This window comes from Carassius gibelio, chromosome B16, assembly GCF_023724105.1.
Source record: "Carassius gibelio isolate Cgi1373 ecotype wild population from Czech Republic chromosome B16, carGib1.2-hapl.c, whole genome shotgun sequence".
Taxonomy (NCBI): domain Eukaryota; kingdom Metazoa; phylum Chordata; class Actinopteri; order Cypriniformes; family Cyprinidae; genus Carassius; species Carassius gibelio.
The window spans coordinates 21,339,926-21,357,787 of NC_068411.1; the positions used below are offsets into that span (position 1 = coordinate 21,339,926).

Consider the following 17,862-nt stretch of genomic DNA (forward strand, 5'->3'; position numbering starts at 1 on the left):
TACTTACACAATATTTTTACTCCGACATCCTTAAGATCCATCCTGTGTGAGACCGGTGTATACGGATTTCTAATCTGTGATTCACGTTAACTATCGTTTGACAGTCGGACAGAGATCTTGTTGTTAGAAACAGATAAGTTATGAATAATCCCCGTGAAATACTTTGATGCAGGTGTGGTGCCTAAATGTGCACCCTGTCAGTAAGGGAGGGGGGTTAGGATCAGGGGGTGGGGCTTACAACAGGTCTCGACCAGAGCAGAGCCGTTTCCGTTCTTCTGCTCAGTGTGTAGATCACGGAAACTGTTGAGAAACGATTGAAACTGTTTGCAACAAGGTAAACACGATGTTAGAATATAAATGTTAATCTATACACATTTTATTGATCGTGTCGTGAAAACATTTCCTGGTCAAAAAACGCCACTGTCTAGATGTAAATAAGTAGCCTAAATACGTAAAATTACGTAAATACGTAAGATTAAATCATTACTGCAGTGATTTAGCCTATATTTCTTGCATGTTGTAGCCTATGTTAGGAAACAATTCTTATAACACTGACTGATGCAGTAGCCTTTTATTTCTCAAACAACCATGTTGGAAGACCAATGTCCACGTTCCAGTGGGACAATATCAAGATTCACCAGGATGAAGAATTGGCCCCAGCAGAGTCCTTACCTTTAGTCCACTAAAAGTCTTTGGGATGTGTTGGAGTAGAGTTTACACAGCCCGTCTATATGAAAGTTCTACACGCTGTTTGTTGGACCGCCTTTAGCCTTGATATGCGGTCATGTGAAAAAGTTAGGACACTCGAATCCCAAAGTTTTCTTTATCAGGACAAACATTATCTGATCCTTGCCAGGTCAAGTCAAGTCATGACTTGTCATTGTCGTTGAGATCAGGTCATAGAAAGGTCATAGAATCTGGAAAATAAAACCTCAGATGAACAAAAACACATGTCATATCACACTGTCATTATTTATTTAACAAAAATAAAGCCAAAATGGAAAACCATGTGTGACAAATTTAGGACATCGGATGGATGGCCTCACATTTGACTCTAAATTAAAATGTATGCATTTATCAGACGCTTTTACCCAAAGCGACTTACAGTGCATTCAGGCTATCAATTTTTATCTATCATGTGTTCCCGGGGAACCGAACCCCCAACCTTGCACTTGATCGCGCAGTGCTCTACCAATTGAGCTACAGGACTCTAGAATAATATCCAGAGGAGTTTATGATCGATTCAGTGACTGTGAGATGTCCAGGTTCTGTGGCTACAAAACAAGCCCAAAGTCATCAGCCCTCATCAGCATGTGTGATTTTGGAACGAGGTGTTTCATATGTTCTGATGTTCTGATATGCACTTTAGCTTTTCACCAAAAATGTTGCTGTGCATTATGGCCAAACATCTCCACTTTTGTCTTATCTGTTCAAAGGACATTGTTCTAGAGGCCTTATGGTTTGTTCAGATGCAACTTTGCAAACCTAAACCCCGCTGCCATGCTTTTTTCAGATAGAAGAGGCTTTCCTCTGGCAGGGAAATCCAAACATGCCATACTTGTCCCATATTTTTCTAATTGTACTGTCATGAACTTTATCCTTTAACATGTTTACTGAGGTCTGTTGAATCTGCAGTGAAGTTCCTGGGTTGCCATTCTTCTGAGTGTTACATGGTCTAATGTTGGGGCAAATTTGCTGGGACCTCCACTCCTGGGAGGATTTTTGTCTGTTCTGAATGTCTTCCAATGAATAAACTTCATTGTGGTATTGTTTAAACGTTATATGCAACATCACAACATTTATAGCCATCAAGAGTTACATTCATTTGGGGATCTTGTGTTGACAATGAAACAGTTAACTCACTCTGAAAATTTCAAAGGGCACTTAGAGACTTTTGAATCAGAACTCTTCATATAATCTTCCAATCATAATTTTAATAGTAAGTTCATGCTTTGCCTGTAGGGCTGGAAACATTTATGATGTAGCCATGGCTTCTTTCTAGGGTTTAATGATGAGCATTTCAAGCAGGACTCTATAGCCTTGGAGCTTTAGCAGAAGGATGCATCCTCAATATGCAGTCTTCCATTGAGAAGCATGCACAACTCTGACGAAAAACTCAATGACATCAAGGCACACATGATCCAAGTTGACTATTACAGTTTCTCCCATGGTAGAACTGTGGACCTTGGTAAATCCCAATAATGGCTGTCTAAAAGCTTAAGTTGTTGACTTGATGCCTCACTGTCTTAGCAGACAATGACTTTGCAGACAGCGTTTGTTCCCGATGGTGTCTCATGAACCCATTTCAGACATATTTTTATAGTATCGTTGCAGGTTCATGATCTACAACCAAAATAGAGAAAAAAGAAACTATTTGATTACTACAACACTCATTTCTTGCTAGAAATGACATTATAAATATTGCTCACAAACTGACCACCAACCACAACTTTCAGACACCATTTTTATTTTTAGTTCAACTGTCATGGAATAGGATTATGGGATATTAAAGGAAGTTAAGGATACATCTGCCTTCAAAAAAATGGAGAGAGGAAGTTAGGCTAACACTGTATTCAGAAGTGCCTTGATGTTTTCCTGCCTTAGAATGCATCTCAATCTAAATTTTCATTTAAGACAATCTCTTGCTGTATACTTGTTGTATATTTGTTACTGCTGTAAAGCAATCTGGGCTTTTCACAGAATTTTGCACCTAGACATATAACAGATATTTGGGGGGAGAGTGGGAAAGAAACAGAAGCAATTCACCTTATTAGTGTCAGTGTACTATCAGAATTATTTGAAACTGGTATTTCAAAACTAACTTTAACTAGTTTGTTTCAAAACTAAAACACTACCTTTAAAAAAAAAAGTTTCTGTGATCCAAGTAGCATGAACACTAATATTTTTTTTTGCTTCAACATGAAATGCATGAATATTAATTTCAGTAAAACTTAATTCAGTAAAATTGAACATCGTAGACACCGAATATTTCAGAACATCTGCTTCTAATATCTTCTGCTGTGTTTCTGCCAGAATCACATACTATATCTGAGTAAATGTTTTTTTTTTTTTTTTTGAATATATCTTAACCAAGCAATTCCAAAGCCATTTCCAAGTTTCTGTTCTGATTTATAATGATAACGTCATCAGACAAAATCAAGACACACACCAGTTAAAGATGTGTGTTTGTACTGTGTGTTTACACATATAATGAGCACTCAAAGAAAAATATAAAAAGCGACAATGACTTTACAGTTAAGTTACAGTCATGTTTGCATATTAATATAAGTCACAGTCATGGAATGGGAGTGAACAGGTTTTGCCAGTTTCAGTCATTAGATTACCTTTATTCCCTTGATATAAATAAAGAGAAGATGTGTGGAAAGGTCCCTATGATTGATATATGTAAGATGTGTCATGACACATTTCATACCGGAAATGTCATTTCACACATTACCAGACTTCACCTTCTCAGAAAAATGTTATTTGATGTTAGGTTTCAAAATTAACATAATGCAACAACTATTATTCTACAGTGACCAGACAGAAATCTTACATAAACTGCTTTAATGTACAATACAGCCACAGAATAGCTTACACTTAAGTGAGTTGAAAAACAAAACAAAAACAAAAACAGGATACAGCAATGACATCATAGGGTCCTGTAATAGCTGTGAGATAAAACAATCAAGCTGTCTTGTAGAAAGAGAGAGAAAAAGAGAAGGAATTTATTAAATGAACTAAACTAAAGAAAATGTATAAACTCTAAATAGAACACTACAAGAAATGCAGGAAGAAAGCATAACAGGTTAAATGCAGAAGAAATTAAGAAAGAGAAAATAAGACAGAAAGGAAGTGTAAGAAAAATGAAGAGTAGAGGTGAAAAGAAAGCATACAGAAAATGAAAAGCACACAAGGTGAAAAATATGAGCTGTCTGCACAGTGATAGTCAAAGTGAAAGAAGATTCAAAGTATCAGATTACAATAGCAAAAAGATTTGCATGAGTAAAAGCCCAACAAAATCAGCTCGCAGGAGGAAGTCAATACAGATGAAACAGGAAGAGAAACTGAGAAATTGAAACAAGAATAAACTAGACAGCCAGAGAATAAAAAAAAAAAGAAAAGATAAAAACAAATAAAGCAGGAAATATTAAAAGACATGGGGCATACCTGTCAACCCTCCCATTTCTCCCGGGATTCTCCTGTATTTTACCATCCTGCTATCATCCCGTTTAAATTTTTTCCCGTATTTCTGCCGTATTTTATATGTTTGCTTCGTTCGCCTCCGGTAAAACTCACGTAATTTGTATGTCCCCAACCTCATTACATGAATCATCACGTCAACAAATTCCAAGGTTGCCCAGTTGCCCCTGCCCCTTTGAGGCCCGACGGTAAAGTGCCCCTTGCGGTCCAGTTTACGTGCCCCCCGTCCGGCACGTAAGCCTAACAGGTTAAACGTTTCATTTGTGTGCTGTTCTGACTGGCGCTTTTTCTGAGCACACCCAAGTGAGCGCACTACAACGAAAAAGCCCGTCAAACAGTGCCTAATTATAAAACTAAGTCATTTTTTGTGTTAATACTGTCAAAACACACAATGTTTATGTATAGACTCAGTTGATTATGTCTAAAATTTAAGTAAACAACAGAGATAAACGGATGCGTGCTGCAGGTCTTAAAGGGACAATAGGCCACATATTTGTGTTGCTCCATTGAGAAAAAAAGAAAAGCAAATGCAAACTGAGAAATAGCTTACACTTCCAAAGGCTATGGTTTAAATGATTAAATGTGAGTACCGCAAGTTGCAAAATCAGGTGCGGCGCTGCTTTTTCTTACCACTGTTACTGGGGAAATTGTTATTCCTGGTGAAAAGAGGAAGAATGAAGATTTGTATCAAGCCCTTCTGCTTTTTTCCAAAGCTTTTGCTTTTTTCTGCTTTTTTTTGGGACAAAAATGTTGACAGGTATGCTTTGGGGTAGAAATTATTATCAAAGTGTAAAGGAGGTTCTAGAGACACTAAAGGAGTAAGTTTAGTAGTAGAAGGAGGAAGTTTAGTAGTAGAAGAAAACAATCAAGTAAAGACAGAAAGAAAGAAAGAAAGAAAGAAAGACATACAGAAAAAGAAAGAAAAAGAAATTAAAGGAAGAATGAAAGAAAAAAGAAAAAGAAAGAAAGGCAAATAATAGGAAAGAAAGAAAGAAAAATAAAAGGAAGAAAGAAAGACAAAAGGAAGTAAGGAAAGAAAGAAAAAGAAAAGAAAATACAATTTCTTAAGAGATGATAGAAAACATCTAAATAGTCTTCAAAATAAATGTTGATTCATTTTTTAGTCAGTAATTTGGCATTTAAAAAGATCTTAAGCAGATATGATATAGTTAAGAAAGTATTTGAAATCAAACAGTAAAGGGAAGTAAAGCACACAACGGGTTAAAATAAGCATGAAAGGAGTTAAAGTGGTAGAAGAATAAAGACAGAAAAAGAATACAGAAGTATAGCTACTGAAGCAAAAATTGCATTTGAATGACGAGTGGACCACAAATGACTGAACAGCATGACTTAACAAGAATTGACTGGAGAAGATCAAAGATGAAAGCACCAGAATGTTTTGTAAAAACAAACGAAAATAAAAAAAATCAAAGATTTTGAAGTAGTGCCATAAGAAAGCAGGTGAATAGTTTGCATTAGTTCAGAATAAAGAGGTGTTTAGCTCAGAGGTAGATGACATTGAGAGAGAACATACTGTATTATCACCAACCCCAGTGCCATTGCTGTATCTCACAGTATTGCATGTGACAGCAGAAACATTACACACACTCGAACACTCCAAAGACACTCCAACACGCACACAGTCTTATACATCCTAGACAGCTTCAGAGTTTTGCATTTCTCGGTCTGAGGAAAAGTTCCACTAGAGCTATCTGTCTTTATCTATTGTATATCAGCCGTCGGCAGTGCAACATCTCCAGAGGTTGTAATACAATTAGTCTTTTGGGACTCTTTTCCCTGTGAGGCTCGATAACTTCTATATGATAACTTCCATATCACACCACTATTATGAAAGTATCTGTATGTACTTTACATAACTTGATCAGCTAGACACTGTCTGATAAGTAAGTACTATTCTTTTTTCGGATGGGGTATTCTCTTAAATTAAGAATTAAATAAAAGTCCTTAAATATGATTAATTATATCTTCAGCTTGGATTCACCTCTTTTCCCTAATAAATATTAGCAGTATTTACAATCTCAAGGCCAAACGGTTCCTCAGCAGACAGCAGTTCACACAGCAAGCGAAAGTCTCTTTGGTTGTCAGACATGAGTCACAGAGCTGATTTTATTCAGTACGGAGTAAAGCGGTTGTAGCCTCCACGGTACAAACTTGCCTGATTTTAATAGAAGAAATAAAATAAATCAGACATTGCGTTATATCAAGAAAGTGTGTTTAATAACAACTGACTGCATTTGCCATGTGTGGTTACCTACCATTGTTCCAACTCCATAAGTGGTGGTGGGTCCCACTGAGTGATGGTAAGGGTCTGTTGCTGTGGTATACACTCTTCCGTATCTTAAAATAAATCAATTAAATAATTAAGAGATAGACTGATAGATAGACAGACAGAAGGACGGACGGACAAACGGACAGACAGACATAGATAGACAGACAGATAGATAATTAATGTTCCTACCCATCACTGTATGTGGCTGCTGCAGCTGCTGAGGCAGACTGGGCCACTCGATATGTGGCTGGATATCCTCCCTAAAAACAGGATTGTTTAAGTAATGCATGACATTTTATTCATTCAGAAAACAATTTGAATTGAAAAACATTTTACTACATGAACTCTCCCAGTGGATCAATCTGGTGTTAGGTCATCAGCTTAAAATGCATTTTGGTTTTTGAAATTCAACTTAAATTAAAATTAAAAGTATGCATTTTGCAGACGCTTTTATCCAAAGCGAATTACAGTGCATTCAAGCTATCAATTTTTACCTATCATGTGTTCCCGGGGAATCGAACCCCCAATCTTGCGCTAACTTGCTTGCAAACGCAACGCTCTACCAGTTGAGCTACAGGAACACTAAAGCAAGTCATACACCTAAAGTCAAGCGTACAGTTTGAGTAAGGAGTTAGGTTTGCTAATTAAAAAGTCAATGAAACTCTTTGGAGATCAATTAATTTTTATTTATTATTATTTTTTTTTTACATTTTTATTTTTTTTTATTTAGAAACGGATATTAGTTGTAGCAGAAGTCTATATTTAAACAACACTGCATGACAAGATCCTGGCAGTGTAAGAAATGTCACGTCACATCTACTTCTCGTAAAAAAATTTGCCAGCCCAAACATTTAACTACTGTTATTAACTCATCCTGTGTTTGTTTTTGTTTTTGAGCAATCACATTTTTGTGGACATGCTCTTAGAGATGCTGGTAAACAAAGAGAAGTTGACTGGTAACTTACATAGACCTCAGCACCATACAATCCATCTTGATACACCACTCTGCAGGAGACATAAAGAAGGAAGTCAATTACACAATGGCATAAATTCAATTTAGAAAAATTACAATTTAATCTAAGCTCAATTAATGTAACTGAATGTAAGTTACATGAATAACATGTGGAAAGAAAAGTTTACTTTGCCTTTTAAACCAATAAATACTAACTAAATGTTTGGTAATAATAGTCATAACAGGAGCTACTGACCCTGGATAGGCTGGTACTGCGGCTGGTGTGGCTGCGGCTGCTGCGGAGCGGATTGTATTGTAAACTGCCCGTCCACGTCCACGGAGGGCAGAGCCTCTGTAGGCCAAGGTCGGAGTGGGAACAGGGTAAGGAAAGCTGGCAACTATTACACCAAAAAAAAGTTACAATTAACAACAAATTACATACAATCAATCTAGATAAGGAAGTTTCTGCTAGCTATTATATTTGAACTCAAAAATGGCATAAAATTCATGATTAAATATACCTGTGTAAAGTTCAGGGGCGTACATAGCTCCCATTACTGGATTGATTTTCCACCCAGCAGCTACCGGAAATTGACATATAGGTGAGAAGTTGAATTTATATCACGTAAACGTTTGGGTAGAATGTTACGAAAGAATCTCACCATTCACTAATGGCGTCTGAGGCTTTTTTGTTACCACCCTCGCTGTGGCGTTGTTCACCTGAGAAGCAGAATTAATGAGTTGTTCAGTTGTCCATTCTCCCGATGCAGAAACTTATCACCCTCATACCTCAATCTTCCTTCCTTCGACGATTGTTCCGTTGAGCTTCTCTCTCGCTCTATCTGCTTCCACGGCACTTTCAAATGTCACAAATCCAAACCCCTAAAGAAAGGTTTGAACTCGCATTGAATCCCAACTGAAATTCAAATAAAGAAGTGACAAGAACTCGACAAAATTGGGAACCTACTAACCTTTGATCCTCTCTCATTAAAGATGATCTCCACGTCTAGAATCTTGCCAAATTGCTGAGAGATGAAAGACAGATATTGACTAAACAGTTTTTATGGGAGAGAATGGGTTTAGCTGAAGGGCTAATTCACACAAGAATGAGCATTCGGTCATCTTCAAGTCATCCTAATGTTGTTTGAAACCTGTGACTATTTATTTAGTAAAACACAACAGAGAAAACTTTGAAAAAAAATTATCCTTCCTTTTTTTTGTCCATACAATGAAAGTCAGATGGTTCCGGTGTTGTTATGGACCCAAATGACTTTAATAGTATTGTAAAAAGTTTAAACTTTTCGTTGAGCAATGCATTACATTGAGGACAAAAAACAATTCTATTACCCCAAACATTTGCCTGAGGTCTGGGTCCCGAAACCTAAAAGGTATATTGGAAACATGGAGTCTTTTAGGTTGAGCCTTTCCAGCTCCTTCCTCCTCAGTTCCACTTCCTGTTGCACTTCCAGAAGCCCCGGAAACACTGACAGACTGTGGGTCAGATGTCACAGGCACTAAAGAATCGTCCTATGATGGAAACAGGAATGAAAGATAGGGAGGGAGAAAATGTGGAGAAGGAGCCAACAGACATAGAAAGAATATTGAAGACAAGAAAAACAGAAGAAACTTTAGTTTGCATTTCATTACAGAAAACCTAACTACCACTCATCTATTGTAAGATTTCTCGTCAAACTGTATTGCATTCTAACATTTTACTAGGAGAAAAACTAGTTTGATAAAGTGACCACAACAAAACGCAAAGGAGCATTCCTCATCCAGTGATTCCTCTCAAGCAAAAGTGAGGAAAAGTGATCAAGTTCCCATTTTAGTGAGCTGTCTACATACATGCCTGTTAGATATAGACATAAAAAAGACAATTTGATTTAAATATAGAGCACAGTTGTTTTTCAATTTGTGAACTCACTAAACCAGCAGCTGAAAGTGATTAAAGATTACTAGCATACTCAACAAAGTGTAATATTCTGAGTGCTGCAACTGGAAGATTGTCATATGTAATGCATGGTTACACAGCATTTCCTGTTGCACTGATTGTACGTGACTGTGAATAAAATGCCCCCATGCAGATCAATACATAGGAGTATTTGTGCTTCAAACCCAACACATCCACTATCCCACAATGCATCACGATGCCAGTTCGTATGTCTGCACAGCCTATACCTCACCAAACGGCACAAAACTGTTACCATTAAAAAATGGATTAAGAAATCAAAAAAGGTGTATTAAAAATGTTCAAAAAGATAAATAGCTAGAAGAAAAAGTAGCCAAGCAGAGCGTGAAATGAGGAAGGGAAAATGGTGAAAAGGTCAAAAATAAATGTAGATAATAAAAAGGGTACTACGAATCGTGTGACATGAATTTAAAAGCAGTGGAAAATTTTGATAAATGATAAGAGTGGTCATTAGAGTAAGAAAGAAAGACAGACTTTACCTAGTTCATAAGTGTGGCGAGTGGGGCGGGGCCGAGAGGCGTGGGACTCGATACCGGCGGTGGGGCGCAGGTGTAACTCATCTCTAATCCCTACACCTGGCCTCACTCCTCGTTCCCACGCCTCTCGGCCCCGCCCCACTCGCCACAATAAGGATGGAAAAAGTTGAAGCAATAAGGCAAATTGACCTCTGCTTTAACTCATCCATAACAGATCTGAAGGGTAAAGGGCAACAAAACAATTCTAATCTGGACAGAAAACAGGGGTGCATTCGGTTCATCATGTTCCCTTCCTTTCATTCTACAGTTTTAATTTGTACTATTTTTAATTTTTTTTTTTAATCATCATCCTAGACGTCCCTCCTGATCAATGTTTCATGCTGTACATTACTATGTTTTGATTTTAAAATGTAAAAATATTTTCTTACAATAGACTTATATTACTATCATTTATAGATTATTGCCCATAAATTAGACAGAATTTAAATATCAGTGTATCCTTAGATTTAAATATCATAAATTAAAGTTTAATTAATCTTCTCACTTTCACTCCATTTAACCAGAAGCCGCATAATTACTCTTTCATTTTATTTCTCTATTAAATTTCATTTCCACTGCATTGTAAAATAAACAGAATCAGCATTAGAAGATAAAAGACAATGAAGTAGCAAAAAAAAGATAAATGATGGGTGTTAAGAAGGTAAGGAAGGGTTAAGAACCAAATGAACCCCAAAACAGAAAGTAAAGAAAGACAGTTTAGTTGCTCTAAAGACAGGGGAATTCAAGCAGCTTACATATTTCAGCAACTCTAAAGGTCAAAACTGCAACAATGTATACTGCTATTCTTGGAACCAGGGAAGAGGCAGGAAACACACATAGAGATTTACGCACAGACACGCGCACACACACATCCACACACGCAAACAAATCATGGTTATGGTTAACTCTGAGCTGGCCGGGCTGATTGCTAGCTGTAATGACTACCACAGCAGGTGTCACACAGAAAATACTGCTGAAACACCATCATCATCATCATCATCATTACATTCATCCATAGACACAGGCCAGGGAGGGTTTTTGGGAGAAGTGACAGATTGAGGAAAGGTGTGATGGGAAGGTATGTGATGATATCACGTCACGATGCAGAGTGCTTTTCTGACTGGACCTGGGAAACATAGATGAGGGGGGAGGGGTCATCCCGTCCGACTCCCCCCCTTGACCCCTCCCTCCACGGCGGCGTCTCATAGTCCAAATATCGGGCGCTCTCTAGTGGTATAAGCAGTGTGGACATAAAATGGTGTGACAGAGAAAGAGAAAACTCATTGCATGAACCTTTTCAATAAATATTTTATTTTAAATATTTATTTTTCAAAAAAATACTTTCATGGTGAAATATTATTTTCAATCCTTCCCACAATTCCCTTGCCACAACTTAAAATCCTTTTTGCAATTACTGTACCCCGATGCGCTATTAGTAACACAACAATAACGATCATACACTTATATGGTGATACACATTAAAGAACATAAAGATATGGTATGAGTCCAAAAGACAATATTACAGATTGTCAAGACATTTGTCTTTCTCTTTATTTATTCCTTCTCTTTATAGCTTGTACTTGTTTGAACAAATGCCTGAAAGTTGGTTTTTACGAGCAATTATCTGCTGTGTCTGTTTGCCTCTTTAAGAAGAATCGCTTTATGTATTCCCCATTTTATGGATAAAAATGTCTGCAAAATTACTTCATATCAATGTAAGAGAACTAGAGAGCAGAAAATGGAAGTAAGGTTAAATATTCTTCTACATGGTGCCCTGAGCCAGTTGAATTGCCATACTTGGACAAGCCAAAGGAAGAGGATGTGTAAAGGACATAAAGCTATTTTTAGCTATCTCAGACGGGATCCCAGAGGACCAAAGCATGAGATTATATATCAGCAGCCTACATATTCCTGGCATACCTTCTCTAATGCAAATACATTAGAAAAGAAAATACGCTGGTTGTACTACACAATATACAGCAGTGGGACGTTGTTTCCAATTGTAAAATCTTAATTTTTCATACTCACATGGGTATGCTTGGTTTAAGGTGAATTAGGTTATTTAAAGGGGTCCTATTATGCTCTTTCACTTTTTCAGCTTTAGTTAGTCTGTAATGTTGCTGTTTGAGCATAAAAAAGATCTGCAAAGTTATAGAGCTCAAAATCCACTTCAAAAGGAGTTATTTTATTTAACTGAATAAAAAAAAAAAAAAACTACAATGAACGACTCGTTTGGACTACAACTCATATTTTCCTGGATTTGTTATATCACAAATATCGACGAATGGGACGAGACCTGGTTGAGCAGCACTAGAGAAGATAACGTGTGTTATCACTATGTTGGAGACACGCAAGCTTTCTCAAAGCAGACGAACTTAGAGTGCTTACAAATCACGCTCAAATTGATTTGATTTTGATGCAATATTTATGCTGAAGCTCATAGGGCATGACATTTTTCGACCAGGAGCCGAGTGCTGTCAATCACAACACACACTGGCCCAGCTAACCAATCACAGCACAGTTCGTATTTCAGAAGGCAGGCCTTCATTTAATACAGAAACTATTAGAGCCATTCATGGCAGATGGGAGAGAAGTATTGTAATAATGTAAAATATGTGAAAAATAATGTGTTTTTCGAACAACCTACTATGAGAGCCTGTTGTAGTACACCCCCAAAACAAAATCAAGACTTTGTCAAAGAGCAATATAGGACCCCTTTAAATAAATGTTTGTGTTTTATTTGTATATATTTTGTTATTTTAGTTAATGTTTTCATACTTGAAGTGGTAAAATATATGTAAAACTATTTATTTATCTACATGTATTTAAGATGCAGCTCCCCTTTATTAACTGATATTTAAAACACCTTTATCTTCTGAATCCAGTCGTTTATTGATTTTACTTACCGTGTTATTGGCAGTTAAAGACTCTGTCCCGTCATGCTGAGAGGCCTGATAGACTCTCAACTGATGATGATCTGAGTATTCAGGGTTAGGATGAGCAGCGCTGAAATCGAGGGTAGGCAGCCGGGCAGCTGGTGTGGGTGGGCCTTGTCCAGGTGGAGGATAGGGTGGAGGCGGGGCATAGACCTGGGAAAGTGAAGGGTCACCATTGCCTGGCCCCGCCTCTTGGGCAGCGGCACCCTAAAATGAGACAGAGATGCTGTTTGCTAAAAGAAGCTTGTTTCTGTAAACTCATTGAGTCATTACTTTAACCCGTCAAAATCATTTTAACCACTTTTAACAACTTTTTATTACTATTATTATTATTATTATTATTATTATTATTATTAATTTACTAGATTCAGCTCGATTTTTCAAGTCGGTTTAATGGTCAGTTTGATTAAACTTTTAGCAACTGATCAGCAATATAGTTTCATTATGTATGTATTTGACATAGGTATTCTTGCCAGCAACTGAATTTTTCCACAAAAGCAATTTCTGAAAGATTTTGAAAATGTGCTTTTCTAATAGAATAGCAAAAAAAGCAAATTCATACAACCGTCATTTTATTAAAATACTCAAACTTTTTACACCAAATAAAACGGACCTAAATTTACTGGCTATAAGGAAGCTAACATACTGTTACCGTTTTGTTTGCAGATCATAAAGACTATACAAAACACATGTAAACCTAGTCAAGACATCAGCTAAAGTAAATCCTCACAAAGACACAGTGTATGAAATTAGGAGTATAAATCAGACATCTCACCCCTTCAGTGCATTCCGTAGGCGACCCAATACTCACCAACAACTGACGCATGCTTTAATGCAAAGCTTCCCCCCGCCCACCCCACCATAAGTCCCTCGCACCCACCAATCACAAAGCACCAAACCAGTCTCAAGAGGGGTTTTTACACCAGCTGGGTTCATTTGTTCTTGTCAATCATCAACCCATTTCCCCCTCCTACTCTTGGACACTCAACAGGCACAGGATTTTTTGGGGTAAAAAGTTGATTCATAAACACAAACAAATGGATCAGGTAAAACAGGCAAGATCACTCAAACAAATTCAAGTAACAGTTCACTTAGAGTTCTGCAAACAGAAAATTGGCAACTTAAGATATTAAACTAAATCAAATACAAACTATAATATATTTTCTGCAGAAAATTTAAATTATTGTGGTATCATCAAGCTTTGGTTAATAGACTTTTGTGGCATAAACCTTTCATTTCAGAGTTTTTTTTTTTTAAGTTTCATTGCTGAGTCTTAAAATAAAGTAAAATGAAATAACAGACGTAAAGAAATAAAACCAATATGAAGCTTTTCACACACACACACACACACAAACTTTTTACATGTTTAGTCTTTATCAGCTTTATGTTTCACTGAGCTGATAAGGCAGAGTAAATTTAGACTTGACTGATAAACTGTGACACTGAGAGACACAGCTTTGATTAAATATCACCACCACCACACTTAGATTCCTTTAGCTGAAACAAAAGTATCATGTAACATCAGTGCCTCTCATCATAGCCCTTTGTTTTGCAGATGGGATGTTATATACCACAGTTACAAGGTTGCTCACTAATTACATGAACATGGCATCTTACCTTCATACCTTTTTTTAAAAACCCAGGAGCTACTTGATACCCCTGTAAAATATTTACGAGCTGTAAACAGGTGTTGTCTGAAACACTACAGCATTTAAAGTACTGCTGACTCAAAATACCACTCAGTGTGCTGTTGCTGCTGGATGTAGACCAAGTCAAAGATCAAAATTAAGACTTCAGACTTTGGAAACTTTATTCAACAAGTACAAAGAGTACACACTTGCTGAGATATATACTTACACCTATAACTTACATAAACAACACCCCTCTGTGATCTAGGGCAGAGGACAAGCATAAATGTGATATAATTGTTCAGACACACTCCATTAGTTGCATGCAAAGGTCATCTGAGATTTTTTTACATAAACTGTTCTCTTTCATGACCTAATTCTTTGTCACTGTGAGAGTATTTAAATAACACCTCCAGCAGATAAAATGTATTTTCAGTCTCACTGACTGATATGAGATTTCCTCCCCCTCACACACACACACACAGGCCTCATCAGCTGTCAGGTTTGGGGTTAAAGATCAGAGGCAGAATGCCAGGTGCGTGATCTGACAGCTGCGGGATCATTCAAACACACACACACACACACACACACACACAGAACTGATGACAAGAACTGCTTATGTAGTCTATACTCATATATTACAAGGCTCTGTGGAGTACTTGATTCTGATTGGACAGGTGTGTCATTCTGCTGTCAGATATCTTTGTACAAAAGCAGCTAAATAATATAACTGACTGTTTTCCTTTGCAACCAGCCTCTTAAATCTTCATCAACAGTTGTTTTATCCAAAGCAGTGTTATTTTAGCATTTTTGTATAATATTTTACTATTTATTCAGATTTATACATATTGCTTTTTATATTTTTTATAAGTTTTAATCATTTTGTATATTTTTTTAATTATTTTCAATAAATATATTAGAATAAAACTGCATTTAAATAAGTTTTTATATAATTTCAGTTTTAATATTTAATATTTAACTTCAACTTTAAGTTACTTGCCAAGGCAACATTTCTCTATTTTATTTCATTTCAGCTTTATTTCCATTAATCAAACGACTTTAAGACTTAGTAATTAACAACAACAACAATGATCCAAAGTGATGTAAAAATCTAAAACATTCAAGTGACATTGTTTCACTCTGCAGTCTCTTTCTTAATAATTTAGACTTAAATGAGCATTTAATGTATTTATTTTTATAAGCAATGTTATATTGGTTGCAAAATAAACAATATTCCAGTCATTTAATATTCCTCAAATTAACATCAGGGTCCATTTCAGGGTTTATTTCATGATAATGAATGTCTGTTTATTCATTGCTCCATTAATAAACAGACATGCACACACAAACACATAAACCAATTTTGCACCAACACATAGATATCAACCTCAATAACCACATAATTCAGCTCAAACACAAAATGTTATATCATATATGAATAGTATGGCAGATGAATAGCAACTAAAAGAGCAGACGCAACTAAGAAATTTCCATTGTCTCAAGTCCTACTCTTTAGGTGACATAATCTATCACTGTGTATCACTTCAGATAAAGTCAAGAGGGAATCTAAGACATCTATTTCTATATCTGTGAGAGGGAATCTGCAGCGAGAGGAACAGACTAAAAATACAGCGAGTGTGACAGAGAGAGAGAGCAGGCACAACGTTTATCAGCTGTCACGGAATTTCTCTCTCACACACACAAACACACAATCACAAAGCGGCACACAAACAAACACTGAACCTGTTTTCAGTAGGCCACCTCGCAGGGACAAATATAACTAACAACAGGACACTGCGTCCTTCACTGGCAGAGAGAAACACATTTGATGTCCTCAGACTCATTGGTGGATGACTCTTTAGTACATAAACAAGCCTTTAGCTTGCTAGTGATTGGTTGATTTACAACATATTACCAGACATGTGACAGAAACTGCACAAGAATTAAATAAAAAAATTATAAAATTAACAATTAAACTAACAAACTTCAAAGAGAGGTTGAAAGAGGAAGATACAGAGAATAAAGGGACATGTTTACCTGTACAATGCTTGGGTAGCAGGAGGCTGTCTGGGGGTAAACAGGGAGTCCGTAGGGCTGAAGGATTACAGTAGGGGAGGACAGCATGGTGCATAGCCAGAAAAAAGGACAGAAAAAAAGGAACCGCTAAAAGGGATGGGAGACTGGGGGGAGAGAGTAGGGAAGGTGAGCTCTCCGAATCAAGAAAGTACCAGACGGAGAAAGTTTAGAATCCAAAAAGAAGAGAAGAAAGATCCAGAGGTATGAAAAAGAAAAGGAGAAGAAGAGTGGGCTGCACTGCACTGATTGCTGGCGTCACAACTTCTAGACGACAAACAAAATAAAATGTAAAGATAAGACCCTCTGCAAAAGTTGAGAGTGCCAAGTTAGTCTGTTTCACAAAAGGCAGAGGGGATCAGTACTGAAAGATCTCTGGGGGACACGGCATGTGTGTGTGTGTGTGTGTGTGTGTGTGTGTGTGCCTGTGTGTGTGTCAGTGGGTATATTTGATAGACAGAAACACATGTTCAGAGTTGTGTTACACTCCTTTATAAATAGTCACCTACTTCCTTTAGTTGTGCTATCACCACTAGAAATTAAACAGCTAATCACTCAGCAATACAGATTTTTTTTTAGTAATACAGAATTTAGTCCAAATTTAATGAGACCGATGTTTGCCATGGCTTCTACTGAAACAGACATTAAAAAATACATTTAAAAAATAAAAAATGTAAAGCCACAGACACAAATAAACTATTAAAGTATTATGAAAGAGCATTTATACCACATATCAATAAATAAATAGAAGAAAAACTCAAATTTGTCTTATTAACTGCATATTGCCTTTATGCTCATTAGATCCGTCAATGTGAACCTTTAAAGGTGAGTGACTTTTTTTTTCTCTATAAGCTCTCTATTATATAGCGTCTAATTATAAAAAATTCAACACGGATTTAAAATCATTCAAATATCATAATCAATTACCAATGTCAAAACAGCTCAGCAACACGGCAATAAGGTTTCACCTGTAAAACGACTTCGTTGGCCATTCATGTGCTCGGAATTCATTAATATGATATTTCCGATTCTACATGAAGGCTGCTACAAACTCTTACTCTTCTGTGGGAACTTGCGTTAATTATCTTCTGTTCGCTCAGTTCTAGATAATAAGGCTTTTTCATTTCGTTTGTGGATCTACCTTAAAAGGATCTCTCTCTCTCTCTTTTTTTTCTTGATTCATATTTTGACCAGTAGAGGGAAGCAATCAATTCATACATTCCCCACAAAGCTTTGCCGTACTCGCAAAGCTTTGTGGGGAATGTAGTTTACAAGGCACGTATAAATATCCGGGAA

The 17,862-nt window shown here is 36.8% G+C and overlaps 1 protein-coding gene across 1 annotated transcript; it reads right to left on the minus strand.

Annotated features, from left to right (window-relative positions):
- Positions 1-3,552: 3,552 nt before the first annotated feature.
- On the minus strand, positions 3,553-16,944 carry rbfox1l (RNA binding fox-1 homolog 1, like). The gene is made up of 12 exons (XM_052578919.1): positions 16,531-16,944; positions 12,836-13,072; positions 8,793-8,972; positions 8,417-8,470; positions 8,235-8,327; positions 8,108-8,165; positions 7,967-8,026; positions 7,702-7,843; positions 7,459-7,498; positions 6,683-6,753; positions 6,480-6,561; positions 3,553-6,379 (listed from the first exon to the last, which is right to left on the minus strand). The coding sequence occupies exons 1-12, from the start codon at positions 16,615-16,617 to the stop codon at positions 6,335-6,337; spliced, it is 1,149 nt and encodes a 382-aa protein (XP_052434879.1). The 5' UTR covers positions 16,618-16,944; the 3' UTR covers positions 3,553-6,334.
- Between the last annotated feature and the right edge of the window lie 918 nt (positions 16,945-17,862).

Bases quoted from the DNA above. Each gene is read 5' to 3' on its own strand.
- rbfox1l (XM_052578919.1), bottom strand. From the start codon at position 16,617: ATGCTGTCCTCCCCTACTGTAATCCTTCAGCCCTACGGACTCCCTGTT. The intron at 8,027-8,107 runs GTGAGATTCTTT...AATTTCCGGTAG, and splicing joins TCAGACGCCATTAGTGAATG to CTGCTGGGTGGAAAATCAAT. The intron at 7,499-7,701 runs GTCAGTAGCTCC...TGTCTCCTGCAG, and splicing joins GCAGTACCAGCCTATCCAGG to AGTGGTGTATCAAGATGGAT.